This window comes from Chiloscyllium plagiosum, chromosome 15 (genome assembly GCF_004010195.1).
Source record: "Chiloscyllium plagiosum isolate BGI_BamShark_2017 chromosome 15, ASM401019v2, whole genome shotgun sequence".
In the NCBI taxonomy this organism is placed as follows: domain Eukaryota; kingdom Metazoa; phylum Chordata; class Chondrichthyes; order Orectolobiformes; family Hemiscylliidae; genus Chiloscyllium; species Chiloscyllium plagiosum.
In genome coordinates this window covers 33,340,340-33,354,912 of record NC_057724.1, presented here as the reverse complement: position 1 = coordinate 33,354,912, position 14,573 = coordinate 33,340,340, and the positions used below count along the sequence as shown (strand labels likewise).

Genomic DNA, 14,573 nt, shown 5'->3' with positions numbered 1-14,573 from the left:
TTTCCCATCAACCACCACCCCCTGTCTTCTTTCAGCTAGCAAATTTCTGATCCAAACCGTTAACGTCACCTTCAATTCCATGCCTCTGTATTTTCTGCAATAGCCTACCGTGGGAAACCTTATCAAACACTTTACTGAAATCCATATACACCACATTGACCACTTTACCCTCATCCACCTGTTTGGTCACCTTCTCAAATAACTCAATAAGGTTTGTGAGGCATGACCTACTCTTCACAAAACCATGTTGACTATCCCTAATCAAATTATTCCTTTCTAGATGATTATAAATCCAATCTCTTAATATCCTTTCTGACACTTTGCCCACAACCAAAGTAAGGCTCACTGTTATATAATTACTAGGGTTGTCCCTATTCTCCTTATTGAACAAGGGGACATTTGCTATCCTCCAGTCTTCTGGCACTATTCCTGTAGACAATGATGACATAAAGATCAAAGCCAAAGGCTCTGCAATCTCCTCCCTAGCTTCCTAGAGAATCCTAGGATAAATTCCACCTGGCGCAGGGGACTTATCTATTTTCATAATTTCCAAAATTGCTAACATCTCTGTCTTATGAACCTCAATCCCATCTAGTCTAATAGCCTGTATCTCGGTACTCTCCTCAACGACACTGTATTATTTCTGTGTGAATACTGATGAAGAATATTCATTTAGCACCTCTCCTATCCCTTCGGTCTCCAAGCACAACTTCCCACTACTGTTGTTGACAGGCCTTATTCTTACTCTAGTCCTTCTTTTAGTTCTGACATACCTAGAGAAAGCTTTAGGGTTTTCCTTGATCCTACCTGCCAAAAACTTCTTATGTCCCCCCCGGTTCTTCTTAGCTCTCTCTTTAGGTTCTTTCTGGCAAACTTGTAACACTCAAACGCCCTAACTACATGTCTCATCTTTACATAAGCCTCCTTCTTCCTCTTGACAAGAGATTCAACTTCTTTAGTAAACCACAGTTCCCTTGCTCTACCACTTCCTCCCTGCCTGACAGGTACATAATTATCAAGGACATGCCGTGGCTGTTCTTTGAACAAGCTCCACATTTTAATTGTGCCCATTTCCTGCAGTTTCCTTCCTCATCCTATGCATTCTAAATCTTGCCTAATTGCATCATAATTGCCTTTCCCCCAGCTATAACATTTGCCCTGCAGTATATACCTATCTCTTTCCATCACTAAAGTAAATGTAACTGAAATGTGGTCACTCTCATGAAAGTGCTCACCTATCTCCACATCTAACATCTGGCCTGATCCATAACTCAGTAGCAAATTCAATGTGGCCTCATCCCTCGTTGGCCTATCTACAAGAAACCCTCCTGCACACATTGGACATAAACTGACCCATCTAAGATACTTGCATTAATAAATGACAAGTGAGTACACACAATGCACCCACATGGTCCAAATTTGGAAACTGAGCTTCTGAACAGATATTATGAATGCCATTATGACACTACTCAGTAATTTGTTTCTGATACTCAGGGTACAACTGTATGATACCAGTTTCATTCTGGAGTACTTATTCATTGGGAGAGTGTTCAGCTTTGGTAGTGCATGTTTCAGCAATGCTATGGGTGCAAACTTTGACCTCCTCACTTTTAAAAGCGTTCCATAAATCAAACCATCCACAAAAAAAAAGTCATTCTACTCATTTCATTATTGGGCTATCTTACAAGATTTCATTTTGATTCTCTAATTTCCATTTACCTGTAACAGGTTTCCTTCTTCACTTAGATGTTTAACCACTTTTTTGTAGAGGTTTTCCAGTGCTTTCTTTACCTCTTTTCCTTGATATTTTTCAATCACTTTCCTTAGCTCCTGTTTGCTAAATGCCAGTTGATAGCTAACTTCATTCTCTTTGACACCCTGTGCAATACGAGCCTTGACTCCCTCAAAGAAGATCTGCAAATTTAAAATATATCATTTTTATCACTAATGAAAGATTTTAGTACAAACAATTCTATGCTTAAGTACATAGTTAGGAAAATTATTGTGAGAGAATTCAACAAATATTTTAAGAAAGCATGCTTAATCATTTGAACAATCAAAATATTTCTTCTCTGTTTAAGTGCCATTTACCGGATACCATGCAATTAGCATCCATCAACCCATCTCTCATTGAGGCTGAGGTGCTCATATCTCTACATTTTTAAGCAACAGTGCTATTGAGGCCTCAATTTACTGAGGGAATAATCACCAAATCGTGTTATATATTGCAAACTATGTTGCAGCTGAACTCCATGATAAAGCTGTGTCAGTGAAATGTTCAAAACTAAAATTAATAAATTTTGTCAGGTAAGGACATTAAACATCTAGTCTTGACCAACATACCACATAGACAACATGGGTTTTTGCTCATTCACATTGAGATTTGCCTCCCAGTCATCAACAGTGCAAGGAAGATGTAATGAAAAATCTGTAAAGCAGACTGGCAAAAATACAGCAAGACCTTTGATTACATTACTGTAACTATAACTATACACAATTCAGCAATGGAAGAACAAGACGTGCTTTTGTGATGCCATTCACAAATCTGCTTCACAGTCATCCCTCATAGCTGCTAACCCAACTACATCTCAAGCCTCTTAAAAACAGCACCGCAGAGGAGTATGAATCATCTGGTGACCCTGACATAGCAAATCACTTCACTGAGTCTCTCAAAGCTGCACAGTATGCCAGACGCAAGGATATCTTAGTAAAATTCAATTTTCCTCATTCTAGTTGGAAGAGTTGGAGCCTAATTTGCTGTCTGGGAGACAGAATCACAAACGGAATTGCCCGTCAGTCAATGCAAAAGTTGTTAGTCATCTATTCTGTGTATCAAGGACACCACATAAAAAGAAGACAACATCATGACTTGTAATGAACTGAAAAAAGCATGAAGGGGTCTGAAAATTTGGCCCCTATGCTTCTGACTGGCTGACTCAATTCCACACAATAGTCATCAGCTCAAGCTCACTTCTGAAAGTGTGGCATATGGCAAAAAATTATTGCAGATAAGATCTCACACTGGCCACCAGCTTTCAACCAATCTCATGACTTTCTATGCAGTTTCAGATCTTTGAGCATCTTACCGTGTAATACACACATCTGGAAACAGACACTATCCTTAACATCATCAAAGCTGGTTTCTGCAGCCACTGCAGCATATATGATTAAGTGCTGGTGCTTATCACCAACACTGAAAATGGGTGCCAAAAGAACCTGAAGACATGCATTGTACTATTGTACTTCACGGCTTGCTATGATACAATATGGGATACTGGCTGCTCCTAAAGCTTTTCACAGTGCTTACAATCTGGATCTGGAAAGCTGTTGGAACACTCGATCAGAAAGTTGATGAAATATTTCTTTTTAACAGATGACCTAGAGCTCATCCTGGACAACACAGAAACATGTAGGAAAGACCGATTGACAGATGCCACAGGGCTCAGTGCTAGCTAGCCTCAATGCCAAACACATAGAAAACAGGAGAAGGAGTAGGTCACTTGGACCTTCAGTATTGCTGTGCCATTCAAAATGACCATCACTGATCATCCAATTCAGTACCCTGTTCCAACTTTCTTCCCATAACCTTTGATCCCTTTAGCCCTAAGAGCTACATCTATCTCCTTAAAATGTTCCCATGTATTGGCCTCAACTGCTTTCTGTGGCAGAGAATTCCACAGGCTCACCACTCTGTGTTAAGAAATTTCACCTCATCTCACTCTTAATTGGCCTACTCCATATCCTGAAACTGTGACTCCGGTTCAGAAATCTCTGACCGTTGGGAACATACGGTTCATAGTCATTGTCATACAACATGGAAACAGACCTTTCAGCCAAATCATCCTGACAACAAGACATCCCAATCTGACCTAGTTCCATTTGTCAGCATTTGGCCCATATCCCTCCAAACCCTTCCTATTCATATACCCATCAAGGTGCCATTTAAATTTATTGATTGATTGATTTATTGTCACATGTTCCTAAGTACAGCGAAAAACTTTGTTTATGACCAGTACAGGCAGATCACAGTAAGCATGGACATACAGATCATGGACATACAGATCATAGGATGAAAAATAAAACTAGACCAAGGCATACAGGTTACATTGCACTGGGCATGCACTAGGCAAGATCAACATTAGCAAGATCAGCATTATTTGAAGTTAGAGAGTCCATTCATCAGTCTAATAAAAACAGGGAAGAAGCTGTTCTTGAACCTGCTGGTGCGTGCGTGTGTGTGTGTGTGTGCGCGTGTTCAAGCTTCTGACAGAAGAGGTTGTAGGAGAACATTATTGGGGTGCGCCAGGTCTTTGATGATGTTGGCAGCCTTTTTGTGGCAATGGGCCATATAAATGGAGTCCATGGATGGAAGGTTGGCTTCCGTGATGGTCTGGGGCTATGCTCACAACCTTCTGTAGTTTCTTACGGTCCTGGACAGAGCAATTGCCATACCAGGCTGTTATGCATCCAGACAGTATGTTTTCAATGGTGCATCTGTAAAAAGTGGTGTGGGACCTTGTGGACATGCCAAATTTCCTGAGCCACCTGAGGAAGAAGAGGCTTTATGGTGCTTTCTTGACCATTGCATCTATATTAAATATTGTAATTGTACCTGTCTCCACCACTTTCTCTTGCAGCTCATTTCATACTCGCACCACCCATGCATGAAAAAGTTACCCCTCAGGTCCTTTTCAAATCTATCCCCTCTTACGTTAAACCTATGTCCTCTACTTTTGGATTCCCCTATCCTAGGAAAAAATCCTTGGCTATTCATCTTATCCATGCCCCTCATGATTTTATAAACCTCTATATGGTCACCCTTCAGTCTCTAAGACTCTAGGGACTTTTGAGCCACTCCCCATAGCTTATAACCTCCACTCCTGGCAACATCCTTAGAATTTTTTTCTGCACCCTCTCAAGTTTAACATCAGCCTTCCAATAGAAAAACGACCAGAACTGTATGCAGCATTCCAAAAGTGTCCTCACCAATGTCCTGTACCACCGCAACATAACATCACAACTCTTATGCTCAATGTTATGAACAATGAAGGCAAGCATACCAAACGCCTTCTTCACTTCCAAGGAATAATGTACACACACCCCTAGGTCTCTTTGTTTAGCAACATTCCCTCAGGCCCTACCATAAACCATTTAAGCCCTGCTGTAGTTTGCTTTACTAAATTGCAATACCTCACATTTATCTAAATTAAACTCCACCTGCCACACCTCAGGCAATTGACCTATCTGACCAAGATCCCATTATACTCTGAGAATCTTTTTCACTGTTCACTATACTGCCTATTTTGGTGTCATCTGCAAACTTACTAACCATATCTCATATACTGACATCCAAATCATTTATATAAATAATGAATAATAGTGGACCTAGCACTGATCCTTGGGGCACACCACTGGTCACAGGCCTCCAATCTGAAAAACAACCCTCCACCAACACCCTTTGTCTCCTTCCTTCAAGCTAATTTTGTACATTTGGCTAGCTCCTCCTGGATTCCATATGATCTAACCTTACTAAACAGTTTACTAAGAGGAACCTTGACAAAGTCCATATAGACAACATGTGCCTTCATCAATCTTCTTGGTCACCTCTTCAAAATCCTTCCAGTCATGTTAGAGTTTTGGAAATTTTGATAAGATTCCCCCTCATCCTACTAAATGCCAGTGAATATAGTCTTAACTAAATAGTCTCTCTTCATATGTCAGTCCTGTTCTCCCATGAATCAGTTTGTTAAATATTTGTTACATTCCCTCCACGGCCAGAACATCCTTCCTCAGATGAAGAGACCAAAATTACACTCAATCCTCCAGGGATGGTTTCACCAAGACCCTGTAAAATTACAGTAAGACATATCTGCTCCTCTATTCTAATCCTCTGGCTATGAAAGCTGGCATAGTATTTGCTTTCTTCATCACCAGCTGTATCTGTATGCTTACTTTCAATGACTGGAAAACAAGGACACCCAAGTCTTATTTCATCTCCACTTTTCCCAATCTTATCAAAATTCAGATAATAACCTGCTTTCCTGGTTTTGTTACCGAAGTTGATAACCTCACATGTATCCACGTTATACTTCACGTGTCATGCATTTGCCCATTCACTCAATTTGTTCAAATCACACTGAATTATCTCTGCATCTTCCTCACAGCTCACCTTCCCACCCAGTTTTGTGTTGTTTGCAAACTTGAAGTTATTCTATTTAGTTCTCTCATCTAAATCATTAATTTGTATTGAGAAATCAGGAGTCCAAACACTATTCCATGTAGTACCCCACAAGTAATTGCTTGCTATTTGAAAAAAAATCTGTTTATTCATACTCTTTGCTTCCCACCTGCTAACAGTTCTTTATTCATGTCAGTACACTGCTTTCAATCCCATGCACTTTTCCTTTACATGGACCTTATTGAAAGCTTTCTGAAAGTCCAAGTACAACACATTCACTGGCTCCCCCTTATCAACTTTATTAATTATCAAAAAAATTCAGTAGATTTGTCAAACATGATTTCCATTCTGTAAATCCTGTCATTATTTTCCAAGTGTCTGCAATTAAATATTTTATAATGTACTGAAGCATTTTCAATGCTGTTCAACAAATACAGGCAGTCCCTGGGTTGCGAACACGTTCTGTCCTAGGATCTGCTCGCAATTTGACTTAGACACACATCAGAACACAATGCAAGACAACGGGAAGCAGCTATTTGTAAGCAAGTACAGGAAATGTTTGTAAGACACATCTTTAAAATTACAACATATGGGAAGCATTCATAAGTCAAATGTTTGTAAATTAGGGAACCTCGTACACAAATAACCTGCTAACAACCAGGTTTCCCAAGTTTAACAATGCTAATAACTGCTGTGCTACCCAGGCTCCATCCTCATGGAGGGTTTTTACTTTAAAATATATGAAAAGTGCGAAAGATTACAGTTACTATGGCATACGTTAATGCCCAACTCTCAATATGTAGCTTATAAGAATTGTAATTAGATACATACAACAGCTAGTTATATCCCAAGTTGAGTTTCTTATGACGAAGTGCATATATAGATGTGCAAAAGAACAATTCTAGACAAAGAGTGAAGATTCATAAGGAATTATGCTTTCTAATATTCATTTATAATGAGTATTTATTATATTTCAAATCAAAATGAAGAGAAGACATGTTTAGTATAGTGTTTCTCTTACCTTATTTGACTTACTAATGCCAGTACATTTTTTCTGGATTTTTTTTCATCTGCACAGAGTAGTGGTGTTAGGAATGATGGATGTAGCAACTTCCTTCCATTCACTCCAAGCAGAGTTTCTTAGGGACCTGTGTCTATCTATATTAAAAATGGTCCCTTTTCAGCTTAATTTCTTCTCGGAAATTGAACAATTTAGTAAGAAAAAATAACTGCACTAATTGTTCTAGCACTTTTTCCCAACACATCATCCCTCTTAGATGTCACCTAACTGTTCAATAAAAGCTGTATAATATATGCCCCTTTAAGATCCAGTACTCTCCCTAGTCTCACATACAGATAATTTCTCTATCAAAGGGATCCTTATATCTGAAATTCACAAATAGTTTATGAACCTTGTTCCTGAAACTGCCATGTTGAGTACATTGAACAGGTTAGAATTGTGCAGATTCTATTTCTGAAAAAGCTGTCTTAGAACTGTATCTTAAAGATTTGAGTCACAATCTTAGTTTGATATCAATTTAACTTGCCTCAGTAGTAACATGAGGATGGGTCTGAATAATTTCTCATTAAAATAGGCTAACAACATAATGTTAAATTGCCAATATCAGATTATTTCAAATTACTTATAGATATATCAGAGCAAGGTACGAACATTTAGTTTCTCCAAAGGCCGTCCCAAGTATTTAGTAACGTAGAGATCACGATGTTCTGAATATTTTTGAGAAGCTCCCTTTTTCCTTTCTTCAAGACTGTGGATTTTCAATTCAGAGAGAAAGCTGTAAATATGATGAAAATTCTCCATCATAACCACATCTGGTGGAGTCTTCAGATTCATTGAGGCAATATTTTCAACTTGAAATAGAAACAAAATTAAACAGTAAATGAAAACTATTTCCATGTTACAAACAGAAGCATCTGAACTTTGGCTAACAGGCTTTATTTGTAGCTAAATGCAAACATGGAGACTTGGAAGAAGATTGCAAACGTCACTTTTCAACAGTACAATGCTACTGACTATGCACAATAACTTAGCATTCTGTACCTTATTCCAGCTTGACATTTGAAATGCACAGATGAACATTTTACAAGAGAATAGTATAATGATAACCTAGGAATCATTCACAATGATACATAATATCATGCATAAGACCAAAGATTGTAACAATTTACAAAAATATATAGCAACAGATCACTGCTATGACCAAGAGGGTTCCATGTTCCTCTAATGGTAAACTGAAGGATCAAGGAATCCATTGATTTGAAATGATGAGGGGGAGGTGATGGCCGAGTGGTTTTAGCATTAGACTATTAATCCAGAGATCCTTAATGTTCTGGGGACCTGAGTTTGAATCCTGTCATGGCAAATAGTGAAATTTGAATTTAATAAATATCTGGAATTAAGAGTCTAATGATGACTATGAAATCATTAACAACTGTCGAGAGAAAAACCCATCTGGTTCACTAATGTCCTGAAGGAAAGGAGGTCTAGCCTACATGTGACTCCAGACTCAGCAATGTGGTTAGTACTTCACCACCCTCTTGGCAATTAGCGATGGGCAATAAATGCTGGTCTGACCAGTGTTACAGCCCATGAAGGAATAAAAAAATGCATTGGGTTGACAGTAAATGGATTTCTGCACTTAATCTCATTTCAAAACAGCATTCATGCAGCAGTTAAGTTTTTCAATGTTTCCCGAGTAGCCACTCTTGGAAGATGTTTACTTACTACTGGTGAAGACTGCTGCGATTACTTTGTTGTAAGCTTTATCCAGATCACCTCTTCTCTCAGCATTCTTAAAGACAGCTTCAGCAACAGTTACAAACTCCTCAAATCCAATAACAAATGGCAGAATACCAATCTTAGTCTTCTTTGGGACCTTGGCTTCATCTATTTGCTTACACAAAGTAGACTGAAATTAAATGTAAAAACATAATAACTTTGAAGCAAAATTACAAGATTGTAAACACGAATTTCCATAAGCATACTACGTTTTATGACTTTCGAACAACATATCTTAATATCAACTTGTTGAGAGCACATTACATTGTACCACTATAACATATCTGTTTCTAATACCAATAATCCTAGCAACTGCTCTGGAAAATGCAATAGCAGACTGACAGCACAGTAGTTCTGTACCACATCCTCTCTAGCTAGTACTCACTTTTTAGTTAGTAAATGCATTGCTATCCATGTTCCATTTCCAAGGATGAATAAAAAACTCACAAACTGTATTAGAAAGGAAATATCTGTTGGTGGTTCTGAAAAATCAAGACTCCTTAAACAAAAATCCCAATTACACGACTTTATTTCTGTGCTGAAAATCAGGCACGGGTATGATAACTTTTAAATTCTCTTGCATGGGGTAAACGCACCAACATCTGTGGAAGTTTTATGTTAGGTTAGTTTTCATGATTTTAAGAGTCCTGCATAAAATGATCATGAATCATATTTAAAACACACCTTTGGAGTACATTGTCAGAATAGCTACGAGGAACCACTGCATAGTTTTGGGACTACATTTGCTATTCATTTCCATCGCTGGCACAGATTTTGAAGTTAAATTTGGTAGCAATAATATTAGTTTAGAAAGGGCAGCAGAATTAAATGAGATACAGGATAAAGTATAAAATTATTCAAGACAAGAGGAAACAAAACGGGATAAACTGGTACTAGTAAATGTAATGGAACGAAAAATTGGAAACACATATACTTCATAAATAAGCAAATGATGAAGTTGAAAGAAATCCAGCTGCTTTAGTACTTGCAATGCCCAACGTGTGCAACCATCAAAGAACAAACATCAACTGATCCAATGCAATACTGAATACAAACAAGAGAATAAAAGCTCACTTCATTGATGATGCCAGATCGGGTGAGTTTCTCCACACCTTTTGGATTTGTCCAGCATGTGCTGTAGTTTACTTTTATTTGAGTGTTTAATTCACTGTCACTTCTCTTCCAGGTATGTCTACCTTGAAGACATTCTGCTCTTCTCTCTGACAGGATTTCAATTTTAAACTTACGGCTTATTCATCTTCATTGTTTTCTATCTCCCTCCTAGTGTTTGATAAAGTGTTTGGCAAATCTTGCTTTCACAGCCACATCTCTTTCCTCTGTGACTGTCTTTGGCTCCACACAATCCTGCAAGGATTCCAACTGAAATTCCATGCTTCATGTTTCAAGATTACAGATACCTCAAGACATGTGACTCTCCAGAGACAGCTGCTTCCACTGCATCCTGTGATCCACACTTAATGTCATGTGACATCACATGCACACTTTCAAACTCTCTCCCATCAGCACCATCCAATGCTAGCTTAAAGCTGTCCTAGTCCCCTGTTTCATTTCATTTTTGTCTTGTTCAACGTTTAAACAGGAATCTTTTTCTCTCCTTTTCAGGTCTTACGAAATACAAGTTCCCGAAGTTCAAGGGTACCAATGCCCCTCTGGATCCTTTCTTTCCTCCCCTTTCCTATGACTACATCTCTTCACTTAATCCCATTTCCCGCTCTGTATTCTATATCCTCTGACATTCTCTTCCCTGATACTGATCATTCTGTGCAAAGTGTTGAGATTTATCCCTTTGTGCCCTCACCTCAATCAATGTAAGGCATGACATGACATGACATCAGTTCCTTCACATCTTTGTCTGCATGCCCACTTCTTTGAACTGAAGTCCATTCTCTGCCACACAGGCCCTGTCAGCCAATTCCAATACACCCTATTCACCTGGACTCCTCCCATTGGTCCTTCACCTGTAACAGCTCTCTTCATCCTGAATCTGCAGATGTGAAATTAGTAGCCTTGATTTCTTTGCTCCCCTCAAAATTCTAACCTGTCTTCCTCTGAACTTGCTTCAGTGTGCTCTCTCAGTCTACTGACTTTGTTAACAAACCTGCTGATAAGGGCACGCTGGAGTCATCTGACATGCTGACCTCTACCTGGCAAGAGGTGGTGAAAAATGTGTTGCTGGAAAAGCGCAGCAGGTCAGGCAGCATCCAAGGAGCAGGAGAATCGACGTTTCGGGCATAAGCCCTTCTTCAGGAATGAGGAATGTACCTTTTATCTTAGTCTCCTTAACCTGTCCATTGCTGTTTCTAGTACTTCACTTTAAAGACCTTCTGTCAGGTATCCTCTTTTCTACACAGGAGGCATCTGATGGCTGCCTTTCCTCTTCCTTTGTTTCTTCCTGGAAACCCTCACCAACCCATAAAAATATTTACAGGTATGGGGACGGCAAACACGAGGGGACACAACTTTAAAGTGAGGGGAGATAGGTATAAAACAGATGTCTGAGGTAGTTTCTTTACTCAGAGTAGTTAAGGGTATGGAATGCTTTGCCTGCAACGGTAGTAGATTCGCCAAGTTTAAGTGCATTTAAGTCGTCATTGGACAGGCATATGGACGAACATGGAATAGTGTAGGTGGGATGGGCTTCAGATTAGTATGACAGGGTGGCACAACATCGAGGGCCGAAGGGCCTGTACTGCGCTATAATGTTCTATGTTCTAGGTACTCTATTCTTTCATGGCCTGCTGAGTCTCGTAGGTATTTCTTATTACCATCACAAAGTCTCTGCCAACACTTCCTTCGTATGACCTCCTTCATAAACACTCCCTCTAGGCTGCATACCTTAGTGCTAACAGTTCCCAGCACTGACTTCTGGTTTTGGAAGTTGCTGATGCACACAGACTTTGGAGGTCTGTGGAAAAGAAAAGAAACGAAAGGCGACATAGCTCAAATAACAGTCGCAATCACTGTTGTGAATGTTACATCTTTAAAATGACTTGGCTGCATGGGGACAGGAGGGGCCCAAGACAACAGCAAGGGCCAAAACATTCACATCTGAACACAAAAGCAAAACAAAAATCAGGTGACTATGAACAGGAGCGGTACATCTCACAGAGACAAAATGTTGCAGCTGCTGTTGTCAGCAGACAGGCAAACATGTATTTTTGCTGAATGTGGGAGAGTAATTAGTGCATGGAGCAGGATAGAAAGGAATCTAAAAGATTTGTCCTCATGGAACTGGGTGAGAAGAGGAATCACTGGAACAGGCCTTACTGTTGGTACAAAGTTCAAACCTTCTTCAAAAATTGAGATAATTCCCTCTGACAATTGCTTGATGTTACAACACAACAAAATTGGGAGAGGTTAAGCTGTTGAAAGTTGAAAGTGATGCTGGAATGCTTCCTGTAAAAAAAAACACAATTTTGCAGAGGCCTTCAGGTGTTGCAGTATAATTTTAGTCACATTTAAGGGTAAAACAGAAAGCTAATAGCTACTTTACAGGAGGTAACTGAAGGCCCAACTTTGACAGCCACACTGTAACATAAGTGAGGCAGTCTACTGTCTCAAGAAATGCCCTAGTGAACATATGATTCTGTCCAGACACTTCAGAAGCAGCAGTCTTAGCAAAACAAAAAAGATGACTATTGGCCAAAGTTTTATTTGCTGAAGTATATAGAATGATCAAAATATCCATGGAGATTAAGGACTTATCATTTGTGACAGATTTTTCCTTTGGCAAAAACATTTTCTTTTAAATCAACCTATTTGAATCTGTTAACTCAAACCTCCATCACATCCTAATATGGTACCTTCTGGTCCAAAGGTAAGGACATTACCATTACACCACAATGTGCACATACTTTCCTAGCACCCCCCTCCAACCCATTAACAAAAATTAAAAAAAGGATGAAAAATTATCAGAGATTTTCAGGAATGTAGAGTTGAAGTTAAAATCTGATCAGCCATGGTCTTATTAAATAGCTAAGAAGCCTCGAAGGGCTGAATAGACTACTTTTATTCCTCACTCCTATTTTCGGATTGGCTTAGAAATAAGCTGAAAGTCATGACCTCCAAATGATTAGTCAGCTGACACATAACTTGTTGCAGTTTATGTAAAATTAGCCTCACACTGAAAATGGAATGCACTGCACCTATCAGAGCTAAAGCAGTATTAGAAGAGTATAACAAATTTGAACTTCATCATATATGGGGAGAATGTGGAAAATTGCCAGAAGTGCCAAATATAAAGCATCGTTTTAAGTTATTTACCAGTTTTAGATCATACATATACACAAAAACCAACAACAAAATATTAATGACTTACAATGCATTTGTCAAAGTTGCGTTTAATGTGCACCAGAATGTTTCCTAGGGTAGATTTGAGAAAGGAAGAACGGTCACAATCTTGAGTTATCAGTGCCCGCTGGCTAACTACGACCAGCAAATGCAGGGTGTTGGAAGGGTTGATCTTGTCACACAGGTTTACAAACCCCTTTAGATCTTGTTCAAGAGTATTGAAAATTTCATTCATAATTTTTCTTTTAGTGCTCATATCAGGATCTTCCTGCCTAATAGAAAACAAAATTAGGAAAAGCTGCAGCATAGATATTTGATCGGAAAGTGTATCAACTCTCAGAATGAAAGATTTTTTAAAAAGTTTTAATATAGTGAAAGTTTACCTGAAATGTAAAAATGATCTTTAAGTATTCAGGTTTCAAGAATTATATATTTGCAAAATTCAGAAATTGACAGCAGTTGTAACATTTTAAAACATGAAAATTATTGTATTATTCTGAATAAATGAAGAATTTGCATTTATACAGTACCTTTTACAGACACAAGTCTTTCCAAAATGCTTCAAATCTAAAGAAGCACTTGGATGTGCAATACAAGGAACTGAAGCAATTAAAATTGCTTCAACAACAGAGATAAAATAGCAATAGAGATAAAAGACCATATAATCCGATTTCGGTGTGGTCTTGGATAGGAGACAAATGTTGGTCAGAACGAATAGAGAATTCTGTTATTCTTTTTTTGAATTTTTTCATGGGACGTGGGTGTTGCTGGCTCGGTATTATTGCCTATCCTAAATGGTCTGGAGGGCAGTTAAGAATGAATCACACTGCTTTGGATCTAAAGTCACACATAGGCCAGACCAAATAAGGATTGCAGATTTCCTTCTCAAAAGAATGCTAACAAAACAGATGGGTTTTTAACGACAATTCACAGATCACATGGTTACATGGTCGCCATTAGACCAGTCTGAATAACAGAAATAACATTATCTTTGTGTCACTTTCAGAAGACAGCATCTCGAACAATGTAGCACTCCCTCCTCCAGCCAAGATTATTTGTTCAGGCCTCTAGAGTGGGATTTTTAAAATTCACGTGAGACATGGGCATCACTGGCTGACTAACATTTATCGCTAGTTAGTGAAGAAGGCGTTTGGTATGCTTTCCTTTATTGGTCAGAGTATTGAGTACAGGAGTTGGGAGGTCATGTTGAGGCTGTACAGGACATTGGTTAAGCCACTGCTGGAATATTGCATGCAATTCTGGTCTCCTTCCTATCGGAAAGAT

At 38.8% G+C, this 14,573-nt stretch overlaps 1 protein-coding gene across 6 annotated transcripts in view; it reads right to left on the bottom strand.

The window, feature by feature from the left end:
- Window positions 1-14,573, bottom strand: part of LOC122557209 (exocyst complex component 1-like) — a 106,488-nt gene that overhangs the window by 9,007 nt on the left and 82,908 nt on the right. For 4 of the 6 annotated variants that reach the window (XM_043704648.1, XM_043704651.1, XM_043704652.1 and 1 more), the window contains 4 exons: window positions 13,318-13,561; window positions 8,925-9,108; window positions 7,851-8,050; window positions 1,720-1,914 (listed from right to left, as the gene is read on the bottom strand). In XM_043704648.1, the coding sequence (XP_043560583.1) occupies window positions 1,720-1,914; window positions 7,851-8,050; window positions 8,925-9,108; window positions 13,318-13,561 (823 nt within the window). Of the gene's footprint in view, window positions 1-1,719; window positions 1,915-7,205; window positions 7,337-7,850; window positions 8,051-8,924; window positions 9,109-13,317; window positions 13,562-14,573 lie in introns of those variants that run through there. The other 2 variants (XM_043704650.1, XM_043704653.1) reach the window with 2 other exon arrangements.